The 15,140-nt window shown below is 38.6% G+C and overlaps 1 protein-coding gene and 1 long non-coding RNA gene across 3 annotated transcripts in view; one reads left to right on the top strand and one right to left on the bottom strand.

Annotated features, from left to right (window-relative positions):
• Positions 1-15,140, top strand: part of LRRC1 (leucine rich repeat containing 1) — a 129,877-nt gene that overhangs the window by 113,789 nt on the left and 948 nt on the right. Inside the window, exons 11-13 of the mRNA XM_059178279.1 lie at positions 5,548-5,663; positions 12,153-12,325; positions 13,603-13,739. Coding sequence (XP_059034262.1) covers positions 5,548-5,663; positions 12,153-12,325; positions 13,603-13,739 — 426 coding nt within the window. The remainder of the gene's footprint in view (positions 1-5,547; positions 5,664-12,152; positions 12,326-13,602; positions 13,740-15,140) is intronic.
• LOC131834114 (uncharacterized) lies at positions 352-14,935 on the bottom strand. Of its 2 annotated transcripts, XR_009354757.1 has the most exons (4): positions 14,825-14,935; positions 3,647-3,722; positions 2,370-2,666; positions 352-507 (listed from the first exon to the last, which is right to left on the bottom strand). It is a non-coding gene; the product is annotated as an uncharacterized LOC131834114 (long non-coding RNA). The 2 variants fall into 2 exon arrangements; XR_009354756.1 differs by lacking the exon at positions 352-507 and having other exon boundaries at positions 1,052-2,666.

Genomic DNA, 15,140 nt, shown 5'->3' on the forward strand with positions numbered 1-15,140 from the left:
CACTTAGAACATTACAGATTAAGGAGGTCTCACTTCATTCTACTTGAAATACTTCCCAATGATGAAGAAAAAGAGGTTTCCACTGGAGAAAAGTACAAAAATTGAAGCAAAGAACCCATCACAATAAGCAATAAGTGATTCAGAGAAGAAAAAATAGAAATGATTATTGATGTGAAAAAATTTTAGCATCATCAGCATTCACAGAAATGTTAATGGAAACTTTTTGACCTATGAACTTGTCAAGATTAAAAAAAAATGATGCCAAATGTTGGCGAGGGTATGGGAAAATGCATAAATGATAGGGAAGTATAAATTATTACATCTTCTCTGGAAGGGAACATACCCTTTGATTCTGTAATGCCACTTCTAGGGCTTTGTCCTAGGAACACAGTTGTGGTACACAGGAAAACCAGGCAAAAGGCTATTTCTCAAGTAGATGTAGGGGCAACTCACATGTGGCCGGCACTGTGCTTTCCTGCATATCCGTGTCTAATCTTCACAACAGTCCTGTGAGGTATAGGTAAGTCGTTATCAACATCCAAAAGACCCAGAAACCCAGACTCAGCTACAGTAACTCAACCAAGATTACACAAAATGGCAGAACTAGTAGCGTCTTATGTGGGAGATTTGTGATTTGTAAGACATCTGTAGAATGAAATACTTATGTGGTCATTAATAGTCCTTTTAGAAACAGACTGATGTGGGAGGACACTCCTGATGTCATATCTAAACAGAAGTGCTGAAGATCATAGTGTTGCTCCTAATTTCATCAAAGTGTGTGTGTGTGTGTGTGTGTGTGCACATGTATAAAATTTATATGTAAAATATATATATCTATATATATGAAATCACAATATATATGAAATCACTATATATATATATAGATATATATATATGAAATCACAAATGCGTGGCAATAATACTGAAAGACTGTACTTTAGAATGTTAATACGATTATCCCTTTGGGGTAGGATTTGGTCTTAGTTTTTTTTCTTGTGCCTTTACATGTGCGTATTTATGGTTTTTATTTTCCAATCAACGTAACTTACTGTTTTATAATTAGAAATGAAAAATGCTGTAACTATTAGTGGATATTTTGATGTCAGTGGCCCAACAATTCAGGAATTCCCAAACCCACATGGTTTCCAAAATATTTATGAAATAGGAACATTTGAATAATATGCCACAGATGATGATGGGAAAAGCAAAAAAACAGTCTTTGGTTTCTAAAATTACTCACCATATTATTACAGCTCAAATTGTATTTTCACCAGATTTCGCTTATTGTTCATTTCCCTTTCTGCCAGTGAAATAAGGGTTTCATTCTGTTATACAGAATATTAAAAGGCCAATACTGAAGGAAAAATGAAAGTTTCTTCACACTTGGGGCAGGTGTTCAGAAAATGGAATATAGGTAGGCTATGATGACTAGTACAGGCTTTCTCTTTGGATCACTGACTGATTATTTCCTCTTGAATAATGTCACCTCCAGGCAATTAACATGTGGTGCAGCTGACCCGACTAGGGGTTTGCTCAATGACCGGCAGGTCCCATCTCCTCCGGATGGGTTAAATCAGGTCCAAACAGTGAAGGAAGGTATCCTCTGGAATTAAGATACACAAACCAGCAAAACAAAGATTCTCAGCTACATTCTGTAGTTCTCCAAGTCCAACCCCTTGTATTCTGGGAAGGTACTATTATGTGGTTTTAGGAAGTATAAAAATATCAGCTTCCTACATAGATGGTAATAAGTTATTTAAATAGTGACTCCGCTTCCTAGAATTTCTAAATGATATAGGCATTTTATTCTGACGATCACTAAGGACCTGGTAAACTACCTCCTGGACCTGAGAGAGAAAGCAGAAACACACATGAGCCATATGTATCCTACAGTACTGTGATCAAACCGGTGCTTCACTAGCAGTAAAGTCACAGTGTATTTATCCCTGGTATTTAACACAGTGACATTTTGTCATTTTGTCACTGTGATGCCTTGCAAGGGAGAGATTTTTAAGAAGGTCAGGGATGTTCTGGGAGGAACTCATCAACCTCAGCACATTTCCAACAACACAGCAGACACACAAGTGTTGACTGATCCAGTCCTTTGGATCCAGGACTTTGACTTATTGAAAAGAGAATAACCATCATATTGGTTTGCCAGCCACATTTACTAGACCAGGTTCTATGATAGGTGCTAAATTGTGTTTGTGGTTTCATTTAATTGAATCCTATTGTTACTTTTGGTTAAAGTAACATAGTCAAACACACAAAACACAGGATTGAGCCTCAGGTCCAGCCCAGGTCTGTGTGATCCCAGAGTATCCATTCCAGGGCTCCATGTTCCCCTCTGATGTCTATGAAAACTGTACCTTTTGAATTATGGTTTTTACTGCTTAATAGTCTTTTCTCAAAGCCAAAGGCTTGTGCCATCCCTTCCTGGATGATTTGGAAAAAGGTCTCTGTTTGTGCAATGTTTTGCCTGGGACAGCATGTGCATCTGAGGGTGATGAAGGCGTCCCGGCACACTGGCAATAACACTCTCTCTTTGTGGGCATTGTTTCATTGTTTTCCCGAAACCCTTCGACAATGGAGATCAGGAGGTCACTCTGCCTGCTGTGACAACCCAGAGTGCCTAGCAGGCTCTTGAATACAATTGTTTTCCACTCCTTGAGGTCTCAAATGGATTTGAGATTACAATGGGAAAAGAAAAAGAAAAAATAAATAAATGAGATGTAAACACAGTAGATAGCTCACACACCCCATTGGGAACTCACATTATCCCCCTCCCAGAGTCTTAAGAGGTATTTACTTGTTCAGAACTTTTATTGCTTCAACAGCTATTAGAGCCCTCTCTAACCCATTTTAATGAGTTAATTTTTTAATAGGTAGTATATGTACATGATACAAATTGAAAATGTTTACATGCTATAGTATTAGGGCCCCAAACAGATATCCAACAGGTGGCTGGAGCAGTGGACAGCTTCATGACAAAGTGCCCACAATTATGATACAATCTCAGTTCTGTACACGCTCCAGTAGTTTATTTTGCCATTGTGAGGGTTGTCTATGTGCATAACTGCTTTGCCTCCCTGGAGTACAGGCCAGGATGTTAAGGTTAAGGTGAGGTCCAGCCTCAGCCCCATGCTGACCTGGAAGACTCCCACATGGCACACAGACCCACCTCTGAACCCAGAGCCAGTGCATGGGGAGCAGGGTCACAGGGGATTCCCTCCATGAGGAACTTGGGGATTTCTTCCCATGAATAGATCTTTGTTGGGATCATCTCAGTTTATCAGAGAAAATCTAATCATATCTATCCTCTATCTTCATTCAGAGCTTAGATTCCTTCCCTAATATTCCTGGGCATCTGAGTAAAACTAATGATTCCCTTCCTCAAGAGGGAAGAATGCCAAGCCCCTTAAAGATCTTATTGTTCTTTTTCAGGGCACGATATTGGGGCCCTGCATTTATAAAACCTAAGAGAGCCCTTTCTAATGATTCTTAAAAGAGTTTTGTGGTTTTCATTTCTACACATAAAGGAGATATTCAAGTAGCAGCCCTTCACTAGTAAGTAAATAAACATAAGCATATAAACATACCTAAATGAGAAAAGTTGATGGGTGGGTAGGATGGGTACTGTACTTACCAAGCACTGTGGTTATATGGACATGTGCAAGTTAACTCAGTGAAACAATCTGTCAGAGGGTTTGTATAGACCATAACTGCAAATGAAACACAGAGCAGTATATCAGTGTGGACTGTGGGGTTTGGGGAAGACTTGATGGTGTAGAGGATGTTTAGCTACTTCTGGACAGTTGATAAGATTTAGAAGGACAGAAAAAGCATTTCTATAAGACACAGTGGAATCAAAATGTTATGTTTTAGAGGGTAGTGAATGCACCAGTTGGTGGGATGGGAAATGTGAACACTGAGAGATCATGGAGACAATCTAAAAGCCTTTCTACATATCTGGGTGTAACCCATTTTAGACAAATGTTAGTTCGTGTTTTCTTCCATGTTATTTTTCTTTTACATCCATTATGGTTAAATACTGTGTTTAAATACATGATCTCAAGTCTTTATATTAACTCTTAGGGGAAGACATAGTAAGATTGTTCATGAAGGTAATTATGTAGCAATTTCATAAGTATGCATTCTGCTTTTTTAAGGTATATACATGTATTAAACATATATATACATAGAAAAGGGTATAAGATGTACTCAGATATAATTGAAGATGCAATTCTTCTGCCTCTCCTCAAGTGGGAAGCTGTGGAGTATTTTTCCATGTGTCAGAGAGACATCAATAGGTTCCTTCATGAGCCTTTGCTTGCAATTGCTCTGGGTCAGGATAGTGAGTACAGGAAGAATGTAGTACTGTATGGAGTCCTGCAGAATGTTGTGTCTGAGATTGAGTTATTTTTCCACCCCTTTGGGTCAGCTTTCCTGACCGTAGAAACACTAGCCAGTTTGCTCAAGAGACTGATTCAGTTCTTTTGTGCTTATGTTCTTTTTTTGAAAACCAGGCTCATACAAAGCTCAATTATCTTTGAATCGTTGACTTTAAAAATAAATAAAAAAATAGTAATCAAATTTGTTGTGGATGTAGATATTGATGTTTCTACAATATTAAGTTTACCAGATTAATATGTGTATTTACCACATTCAGGTTTTGCTAAAATATTGTTGATTTTGTGAAAGGGAAATGAATAACGTATTTACTAAATTAAGCTGTGAGTGACCAAAAGTAGTTAAAAGATGTATAATAGAAAATTAATGTACTGTATTGTCTATCCAGTATACTTTTATTCCTCCTTTTTTTTTTGTTTTGTTTTGTTTTTTGAAATGAACTGGGACACGGGGAACACTGGATTTAATATAATGGGCAGGTCTTCGAAGGGGTGTGTATGTATCATTGTTGGCCTTATTTTTGAAACTTAGAATTCTTAATATACCAAATAATATTTACTGAATATTACCTATATTGCCAAATAATATTTGTCTGGACCTGGGTAACTTAGTTAACATATTTAAAAAATACAGTTGCATTAGATAGCAACAGAAAATGACTTGCTTTTCAGAATGAGATTTTTTTGAACTGTACTATTTTCTTGATTTAATTTAGAACATATACATTTAATGCATTGCCAAGATTCTTATGAACTTACTGGACTACTTAGTGTTTTGTATGATTTAAATTAATCATAGTTGGTCTTAGTAAAACTTAAAATCATGTGTTATCATTTTTTGTGTCCTTTTCATGCCATTTGACAAACAAGATACTCCAGTCCCACCACCGTCTTTCACAAAAAACCTGGAAAAGGGGCGCCTGGGTGGCTCAGTGGGTTAAAGCCTCTGCCTTCGGCTCGGGTCAGATCCCAGGGTCCTGGGATCGAGCCCCACATCGGGCTCTCTGCTCCTCGAGGAGCCTGCTTCCTCCTCGGTCTCTCTCTGCCTGCCACTTGTGATTTCTCTCTCTCTGTCAAATAAATAAAACCTTTAAAAAAAAAAACCTGGAAAAAAGATGTATTTTCTTTCTCATTGTAGATTGGAGGGTGCTGCAGCCTCACTGTATTCTGTGTGCGTGACAACAGACTAACTCGGATACCTTCAGAGGTGTCGCAGGCCACAGAGCTTCATGTCCTGGATGTGGCAGGGAACAGGTAAGCATGTTCTGGTTTGCTTTTTTTGAGAAAAAGAACCAAATGTTCATTCTCCCCAACCTTTGTCATGTGTCTTTGCCATCTTGCCTTTGCTCCATCTTATAGAATATGTACCAATTAGTTGAATGACCAGGACCCAGAAAATTATTAATCTGAGAGCAGAAGTGATGGAGCTGGATGGAGTGGAAGAGGTCAGGGATGACCTGAGTGGGAGACACTTTGACATTTAAGTAGACTCTTCTGTAGAAATGCTTCCCAGAACAGCAGTACAGTGATGTAAGGGAAACAGTGCTGCCTGAGAACTGGAATACTTAGGTTTTACCTTAACTTTATAGTTTTTGTAAGTCATCGTGTGCCTCTGGGTTTCCTTATCTGAAGAATGAGCTTGAATGAGTTTGAACTGTATTTTAACCAGGGATCTTGATACACTCTGCTGGTGATTCTGAACCCCCTGAAATTGTAAACAAAATTGTATTCGGGGACACATTTCTGGCCAAAGGATCCCTGGCTAATGTCAGAATCACCAAGAAGTCATAATCAAAGTGAAGAGCTACCCAACTTGTATTCCCCAAGGTCACAGCAGTACCATTTTTCAAATTCTGCTTGAGAGGTCATGGTAGACCACTTCCTGGTTTTGGAATATGCCTTCTGTTCACCTGTGTAGAATATAGATTTGTTTCAGCCAGTCTGAACTAACTTTGTCACCTCAGATTGCATGTGCCCTTTCTTTGCCCCGAGCCTAGCCCAGCTGCTCCTTCTGCCTGAGACCCCCTTCTCTGATTCCCACTGCTGTTTTCATTTTCTCCAGGGAGCCTTCTTTGTATGGAGCCTGCTTCTTTGAATTACCCCTAGCATAGGACTCAGCACCATATGATAATTGCCAGCCTATGCGTGTGTGAATGTCTAAACCTAAAGTTGTATGATGTCAGATGTGGTATCTGTGCCACTGTGCCTTTTATCCCTGCACAGTGCCTGGTACATGATAGAACCTGGTAAATATTTGTCACCCAAATGAAAAGGTTAAAAATGTTAGTTTTGTAGAGTGAATAGGTGGCCACTGCAAAATGCCTGTATCACAGGCTGCATCACCAAAGGAATTTAAAAAAATGCTTTCGAGTGTTACATAGTTAGATAGGAGAAAAAGTGCCCAGCCAGGGGAAAATGATCAATGATTTTAAATGAGAGATAGCAACAGCAGTCGGAAGAGTGTTTGGGGGATTGTGTGCTAAGTGCTGATTAACTGGTCACTTAGGTCAGGCACAAGCCACCATTTCTCATTCTGGCCAATGGATTGTAGGTTGTGGTACTAATAAATAGCAGGACTCAGTGAACCTTGAGGGGGGCACCATTTTCAAGTGAAGGCTTTTAGGATATCTTGATAGATTCTTAAACCACTGACTGGTTACTAGAAACTCCGAATTAATTTGAGTTGAGTGTTGACTTTCTGCTGAATGGAGTCTTGCATGCAACATAAAGCTTGGGAAGGATTGTTCTTTCCTAATCTCCAGCAGTAGAAACTCAGTAACTCCCAACCTTCCCAGACTCTTGCCACACCTATGAGCATGAAATTGTATCCTTAATTCCTGAGCAGAAGATGGCTCTGATGCCTGAAAACTGTTTTTCACATGAGTGAAGGCTCTAATCTCTAGTTCTCAGAAGGGAAAGTTAAATTTTCATTATGCTTGGGCTAGGGTGGAGAAAACCCCATTAAAAAGTAGAGTTACATAGCTGTCATCTGAGTCAGTTTAATGTGTCACATGTATATACAGATTCATAACCAAATTTTAACCTATTAAAATATTTAATTACTACTTACTTAAAGTATTAGTATAGAAACTAATAAAAAAAGGCTACAATGTCAGCTTTTTAGCTTACAGAAATGTTACACCATGGGAGATCATACCACATACAGCAGAAGTTTTGCCTCTTCTCTCAAGCATATAAAAATAGCAAAGAACACAGACAGACTATATGTTAGTTTCCACAAATTTTCTTTGACAAATTTGATAGGGTAACTATAAAATGCCACTTGGAAACCAAATATCAAATCTTTTCGTACAGTAACAGAGAAAATGTCTTTTGTCATCAGCTACCCATGGACATGGAATCCATTTCCTTAATTCTTACTCTTTCCCATAGGACTATCCCCTTACACAATCTCTAGTATTTGAGAATCTTTGAGGAAGAGTAATACCAAATACTAGAAACGGTGGCTGTCAATGGGGAAATCGTTTGTACCTTTGCATTCTATAATCCCAAAAATTAAATTTAAAAATATTAAAGCATATTACTTCACAGCTGTTAGAGTAGATGTTATTAAAACAACAACAACAACAACAAAAAAACAAACAACAACAACAAAAAAAAACAAGATAACAGCGTTAGCAAGGATGTGGAGACAAGGGAACCTTTGTTCCCTGCTGCTGGTGGGCATGTAAATTGGTATAGCCATTAGAGAAAACAGTATGGAGGTTCCTCAAAAAATTAAAAATTTAACTATCACATGCTGTAGCAATCCCACTTCTGGCATATAGCAAAATGAAAAGAAAACAGGATATTGAAAAGAGATCTGTGCTCCCTTGTTCACAGTAGCCAAGATATGGAAACAACCTAAACAACATCAGCTGATGAACAGATAAAGAAGATGTGGTATGATACATATAATGGAATATTATTTGGCCATAAGAAAGAAGAAAATCATTATTTATGACAATATAGATAGACCTTGAGGGCATTATGCTAAGTGAAATAAGTCACACAAAAAAAGACAATCATGTATGATCTTACATATGAAATCTAAAAAAGCCAAACTCCTAGAAATAGAGAGTAGAATGATGGTCACCATGGGCTAAGAGTAGGGGAGGTAGGGAGGTATTGATCAATGGGTACAAATTGCCAGTTACAAGATGAATAAGTTCTGGGGACCTAATGTATAGCATGGTGACTATACTTAATACTGCCTTATATCCTTGAAATTTGCTGAGAGAATAGATCTTTGAGTGGGCTTGACACACATACATACGCACACACACACATGCATGCACATGCATGCAAAGTGGTGATTATGTGACTGGTTGGAGATGTTAACTAACTCCACTGTGGTAGTCACTTGGAAATATATAAATGTATCAAATCATCTCGGGTGCACCTTAAAATTACACAATGTTACATGGCAATTATAGCTCAGTAAAATGGAGAAAAACTATTAAAAGGCAAAATGCAACATAGCAGTGTACTTGTACTGTGGAATAGTAAGTAGTTAGAAGAGTGAGATAATTTCTCTGTGTAGTAACACAGGATGTCCATGGTACCAAGTAAGAAGAATAGCTATTGGACATAACACAGCATTCTCATTTTTGTTTTTGCTTTTAAAACAACCTATCTATGTATTATAACAAAACATTAATAATAGTTCCCCTAGTGGCAGAGTGGAGGCCTGAGGTTACAGGGGGCTTTCCCTTTAGATATTTTGGTACTAGTTAAATTTTCCCACTGATATGTTTTCTCTACATATCTTTAAGCAGTTTTGAAAACTTACTGAGAACTAAAAATTCTGGTAGGAGGTAAAAGATGAAACATTCAGTTGTAAGAAGCATGCAACTATAGGTCAAGTCAGTAGGCCATGTGTAGTTGTTAAGTATATTTGACAGCACAATTGCTACAGTAGGAGGTGGAGAAAGTCACTTCAGGTTAATTGGTCAGGGATTTAACTGGAAATGGGAGACATAGCTCATGGTATGATTATTCGTTTGCTTTAGTCCTTGTACCATTGATGTAAATAGTAACCACAGGCTTTTTATTTTGAGGGGATGTGGTCCTTAATAAAACAGGGAGATATGAGATGTGTACAAATAGGGCTGTGGTTTCTTGTGTTGAGTCTGCAGTATACAGAAGGTACCAGAGGTGTGTGCTCAGTTGGCAGCAGCCATTTTCAATCTGGCACTCTGATTCTTGACGGGGAAAATGGTGTTCCAGACAAGTCACTAATCTTATATGGCTTGGTTGAATATGATTATAAGATCTGTTGTTGTAAAGACTAGTAGTTTATTTTAACTTTTATCATATGATTTGCTATCCTTAGAAGCTGTTACTTATTATTGTTGCTCTGTTTAGCATTTTATTTAGGCCTTTGCTTTAGCACTTAGCTGCAAAGCCAGTTATTCTGAGAAGGTACAATGACCATATTTGAGTATTTGTGTTTTGTGCCAGTTTTCAAATCTCAAATCTCTTTTTTTTCTTTATGCTCTTATGATTAAGAAATCTAGAGATATTGACTGTAAATTTCTTGTGTAAGACCCTGAAACTTCCAAAAGAATCATCCTTTTATTCAATAAAATGAAAACGAGTTTTAAGTACTTAAAGCTTTCACAGTGTGCTAGGATATTGTTTTTAAAAAATCCCTGTCATCAGATCTGGCAAATACACGTCTATCTTTAACTTCCTTGCATTTGAGTAAATGTGTGACAGCCTTTGGGCAGAGGCAGGAATAATTTGTTGTATAAGCATGAGATTTCACTTTCTATCTCACTCAAAAACCCAACATCTCAGAATAGGAAGTGGAGCTGTAAAGGCCTGCTTCCTCAGATCCCTTGGGCATCCTTCATGGTATGAGCCGGTCACTGAACTCGGTAGATTCTGGGATTTAAAAATATGTATTTCTCACTGTTTGACCCTTATTAGCAAAGTACTAGAGTATACGATACACAGAGACTTCTCAAGGGCACTTTAGCTTATGCAGGTCTCATGGATGCATTAACTCTAGAACCTAACTCCCATGTAAGGTACAATTCCACTGACTCAGTACTGCACCCAATACATATGCGTGGGATGGGCCAACCTTTGCTGGACTAATTGTTAGGAAAAGAAAATATTGTGTCATCTCTATAACTAATATATTGGAAGTATGTTGTAAATGATATTAATTTGTTCTTTGGAAGTTTGTTAATAGTGCATTTGTTGTTAACACTCTCCATGTACTCTTTGATATAATTTTTACTTCATTTGTTAAAGTAACAACATTCTGTGCTTACATTTTATTTAGATTAGTTTAATAATATTGGAGTACAACTTCTCTTCATATCCCTACATAGAGTTCAAATTAATTTTCCTTAAGCCTGCCCATTCAGGGTGGCATCTATGTCTGATAATGCAGTATTGATTGATCTCTCGGTAAGTAAGATGTATATGTAGACCTCCCACATGTGTTAAACTGGAGACAGATGTCCAAGTTCATAAAAGAGCTCTAGCAATACCTGCTGCCATATGATTTCTTTACGGAGTTCATGGGCCAAGGATTTCTTAAAGAAAATGTGCCTTATCTTGTGGCTCACAGAATGCAGTCAGCTCATTCCTGTCCAGCTTGTAAAGTCACTGCTGAGATTATAATTTAATGCACATGGAGCCATCTTTAGAGTAAAAATACTTGATCAAATACAACCTTAGATTCATTAAACCTTAAATTCCTGGTATCTGCAGAGGTTTGGTTGTTTTCATAGTACATTAGTAGACTTGTATAAGGCATTGGTTTTTACTAAAGCAGTCTTTTCACCCCCAGCCGTTGTTAGCATTTTGAGCCAGATAATTCTTTGATGTGGCGGCTGTCCTAAGCATTATAGGATATTTAGCAATATCCCTGCCCTCTACCTACTAGATGCCAAGAGTACCACCCAGAAATGTCTACAGACATTGCCAGATGTCCCTGAGGCAGAAGCGTTCCTAGTTAAGAACCACCTCACTAAAGTAGTCTTTTGGTGAATGCAAATGTATGTGATTCCTGGTGCTGGTTTTTGCTAAATAGAGTTAACTGGGTACAGTCACTTTGTCAGACATGGGTGCAAACATTAATAAAGAATTAATCTTTAGATGTCACATTACAGTTTTTAAAGTGCTTTAATACATAGGATCTCACTTGAAACTGAAACAATGTGAAGTGGACATTATCCCATAGGAGTCTAGGGAAGTGGAAGTTTCTAGAAACTAGAAGATACAAGCTTAAGATGGATACCTAAAATAATCTCCTTAGGCAAAGAAAATGCAGTGTAGGAAGAAAATGTTTTCATCTTTATTATAACTGCCACTTAAACTCTTCAGCACCCCAGGAATCTCCTTCCACTCTTCCTCATTTTTGCCAGGTGCTACTGAAAACAGGTCTTCGTCAGGGAGGCTGTTGCCATTGACTTAGTAAGAACTCCTGCTACTGCGTCCTTCCATGGTCACACTGGCTTTTTTTCTCTTTAAATCGAAACCTCCTAATGTTTTGCCCTGTGGCCAGAGGTGCTTATGAGAGAGAGGACAGCAGAAGCACTGTGACAAACTGAGTGTGCTCACAAAGAGTACACCGAGGGTTTTATTATAAACACAGTATCTTGTTCCATGTTGAATCCAATCCCAGGAGGTTCTTTGTAATGTTTTTATTTTCTTTCTGTATTGATAGGAATTGATGTAATTATAAAATCTGAGACCTTGATGTCTTCTTTTGCTTTAAATTAGGCTGTTACATCTGCCTTTATCCCTGACTGCCTTGAAGCTGAAGGCTTTGTGGTTGTCTGACAACCAGTCGCAGCCCCTACTCACATTCCAGACGGACACAGACCACACCACAGGAGAGAAGATTTTGACCTGTGTCTTGCTTCCTCAGCTGCCTTCTGAACCTACTTGCCAAGGTGAAATTAAGAACAATACTCACATGGCTATGAGAATAAGTAGCAGCTAATACCTATCCATAAGACCTCTTACTCCCATGTGCGTCTGTAATTTGTCTAATGTGCCCCTAGAGCCAGCCTGGGTGAGGTCACTGTGGATGTCCTCTGGGAAGGTTCTTTCCTCAGTACCTTCAAAGAAAAAGTATCCCTCACACCTGCTTATCATATCTGAAATTTCTTAAACAGCCTTTTGTATTTGAATTATCGCTAAGACTGAAAACACAAGTACTCTTAAAAAAGTTGATAGAGTCCCTTAAAATCCAAACTGATGGTTTAGAGGATTAGTATTGAATACCACTGACAAACAGGTGTTTTTTTTTTTTTTTTTTTAAAGATTTATTTATTTATTTATTTTACAGAGCTAGAGCAGGAGTGGGAGGGGCAAAGGGAGAAGGAGTGGGATCTCAAGCTAACTTCACACTGAGTGCGGAACCTGACTGGCACTTGATCTTACTACCCTGAAATCATGACCTGAAATGAAATGAGGAGTCAGTGTTTAACCGAATGAGCCACCCAGGTGCCCCCAATGACAAATAGTTTTTAAGCCAGTCTGTTATTTTAAGTCATTGCATCTTTGTTTTGGAAATTATGTGTGGTTTTAAAAAATATTCATACTAACATCAAATTGCCATTATTGGTTTTGATAAAAGAGAACTAGAGTGCACTGGGAAAATAGGAATCCCCTAGGTGGAAAAGCCCCAAAGCAATTTTGCCAATCCCAACCTTGTTAGAGGAGCTTTTAAGACCCCAAGGGGAAGACAGCAGAAGTGTTACTAAGGAAAGTACTGTAGTCCAACAAGTACAACTACATCAGTGTCATGAGAAAGGTTTTTTGTTTTTTTGTTTTTTCTTTTTAAGTAGGCTCCATACTCAACATGGAGCCCAACGGGGGGCTTGAACTCAAAACCCTGAGATCAAAACCTGAGCTGAGATCGTGAGTTGGATGTTTAACTGACTGAGCCACCCAGGCACCCCCTCACCACAATAAAGTTTTTAAAGTTAGCATATAGAAAAGAACTGTGAAAAAGGATTCTATAAATTATCATGATATTCTGTGATGAAATACTAAACATGAGTTTGGCAGATATTTTATATGATCTCAAATAGAATTATGCAACATTGAAAAAAAAGGGTAACCCTGTCCTAGATTCTTTTCTTTTTAATTTTTGAAATACTACATAGCAGTTACCAGTCACACAAACTCAAGTTCCCAGCTGATGTGGTGTTTGTCATGACAGAGAACCTGCCTCGCTGTGGGGCACTGGAGAGCTTGGTGAATGATGTCCCGGATGACGCCTGGAATGAGCGTGCAGTGAACAGAGTCAGTGCAATCCGATTTTTGGAAGATGAGAGAGATGAAGAAGACAATGAAACGGTATGGAAATGGAGATTGTTGGCCTCCCTGAAAATGCAAAATTTAAAAGCCTTCCAAGACCAATAGTGGCACCTAATAATGATTTATTTTAATTCCAAATTGTCTGTTCTCTGCTTAGCCTTCAGCATGTAAGAATTTTTTAGAAGACAAAATTAGGTATTTCTATGTACTGATTTACCAAATGTATATAAAGCAAATGGACCTTTTGGGATTTTTTTCTTGGAATAGCTTATACTCTTGTTCCTTATTTTTGATAGCATCCTTTCTCGCCTCCGGTGAACTGGGAATTTGCTCTGGGTTTTTTTCCCCCTTTTTTATTATTATTATTATTATTATTTTAAGATTTTAATTATTTTTGCAAGAGAGAGAGACAGTGTATAAACACTAGGAGGGGCAGAGGGAGAAGCAGACTCCTCACTGAACAGGGAGCCCCAGGTGGGACTCAGTGCTGGGACCCTGGGATCATGACCTGAGCCCAAGGCAGATGCTTAACCAACTGAGCCACCCACGTGCCAGGAATCTGTTTTCTGTTTTTGTTGTTCTTGGTGAATGAAGTCTCCTCCCCACCACCATTTAGAAGTGTACAGCAATGACTCCATTCCCACTTCAGAGTGTTACTTGGCTTGCCTTCTATGGAGCTGTGCTTCTCTCTGTCCTTTATGTAATTAATCATTCTTCTCTTCACCCTCAGGCGAAGTGCTTGCGATCTTAGTTGGGTTTATTTACAAGTTTTCATTAAAAAAATCAGGAATAGATTTGAAGGTATTACTTAGCCTTACTCTATCCACACTTTAAAAATGTCTGTCGGCCAGCTGACATCTTCAGGAGTCTGTGACAACTCTTGAAATATTACTACAGGTTGACTTTGGCTTCTTAAACTCCTTGTGCTAATTGAGATTTTCATAAGCAGAGCTAAGAGGGAGTACCTACAGCCCCCAAAGCAAAGGGTGGCTTTTAAATGACTGCTGTGGTGTCTGTTATTCCAGCTGTCACCAAATGGGATTTTATGTTTACAGTAATGGAGCACAGAATGGGAATTAGGCACAACAAAGTGACTTCAGCAGAAAGGAGCCCTCAGTGCTTACCTGGTGGTTTGCTGGAGGATGAGGAATTCACCGGTTCCTTCGCTGTCTCAGTAGTGCTCTTGACTGTTGTGTCACCGCACTTTAGGCTCCTCCTCCTGAAACTCCTTGGACAGGCCATTTATAAGACAGAAATGCTGTCTCAGGAGCCAGAGAGCACCTGATAGGTCAAATAAGAGGTTTTTTTAAAGATTGTCCCTTCCCGAACACTTCACTCCCAGCACTGTGGCCTTTACTAGAAAAATGTGAACTCTCTTTAGTAAATAAAAATAACACACACAGCGGCCAAGGAAAGAAGCTCTTCTCTCTCTCGCTTCCC

Source organism: Mustela lutreola, chromosome 6, assembly GCF_030435805.1.
Source record: "Mustela lutreola isolate mMusLut2 chromosome 6, mMusLut2.pri, whole genome shotgun sequence".
Lineage (NCBI taxonomy): Eukaryota > Metazoa > Chordata > Mammalia > Carnivora > Mustelidae > Mustela > Mustela lutreola.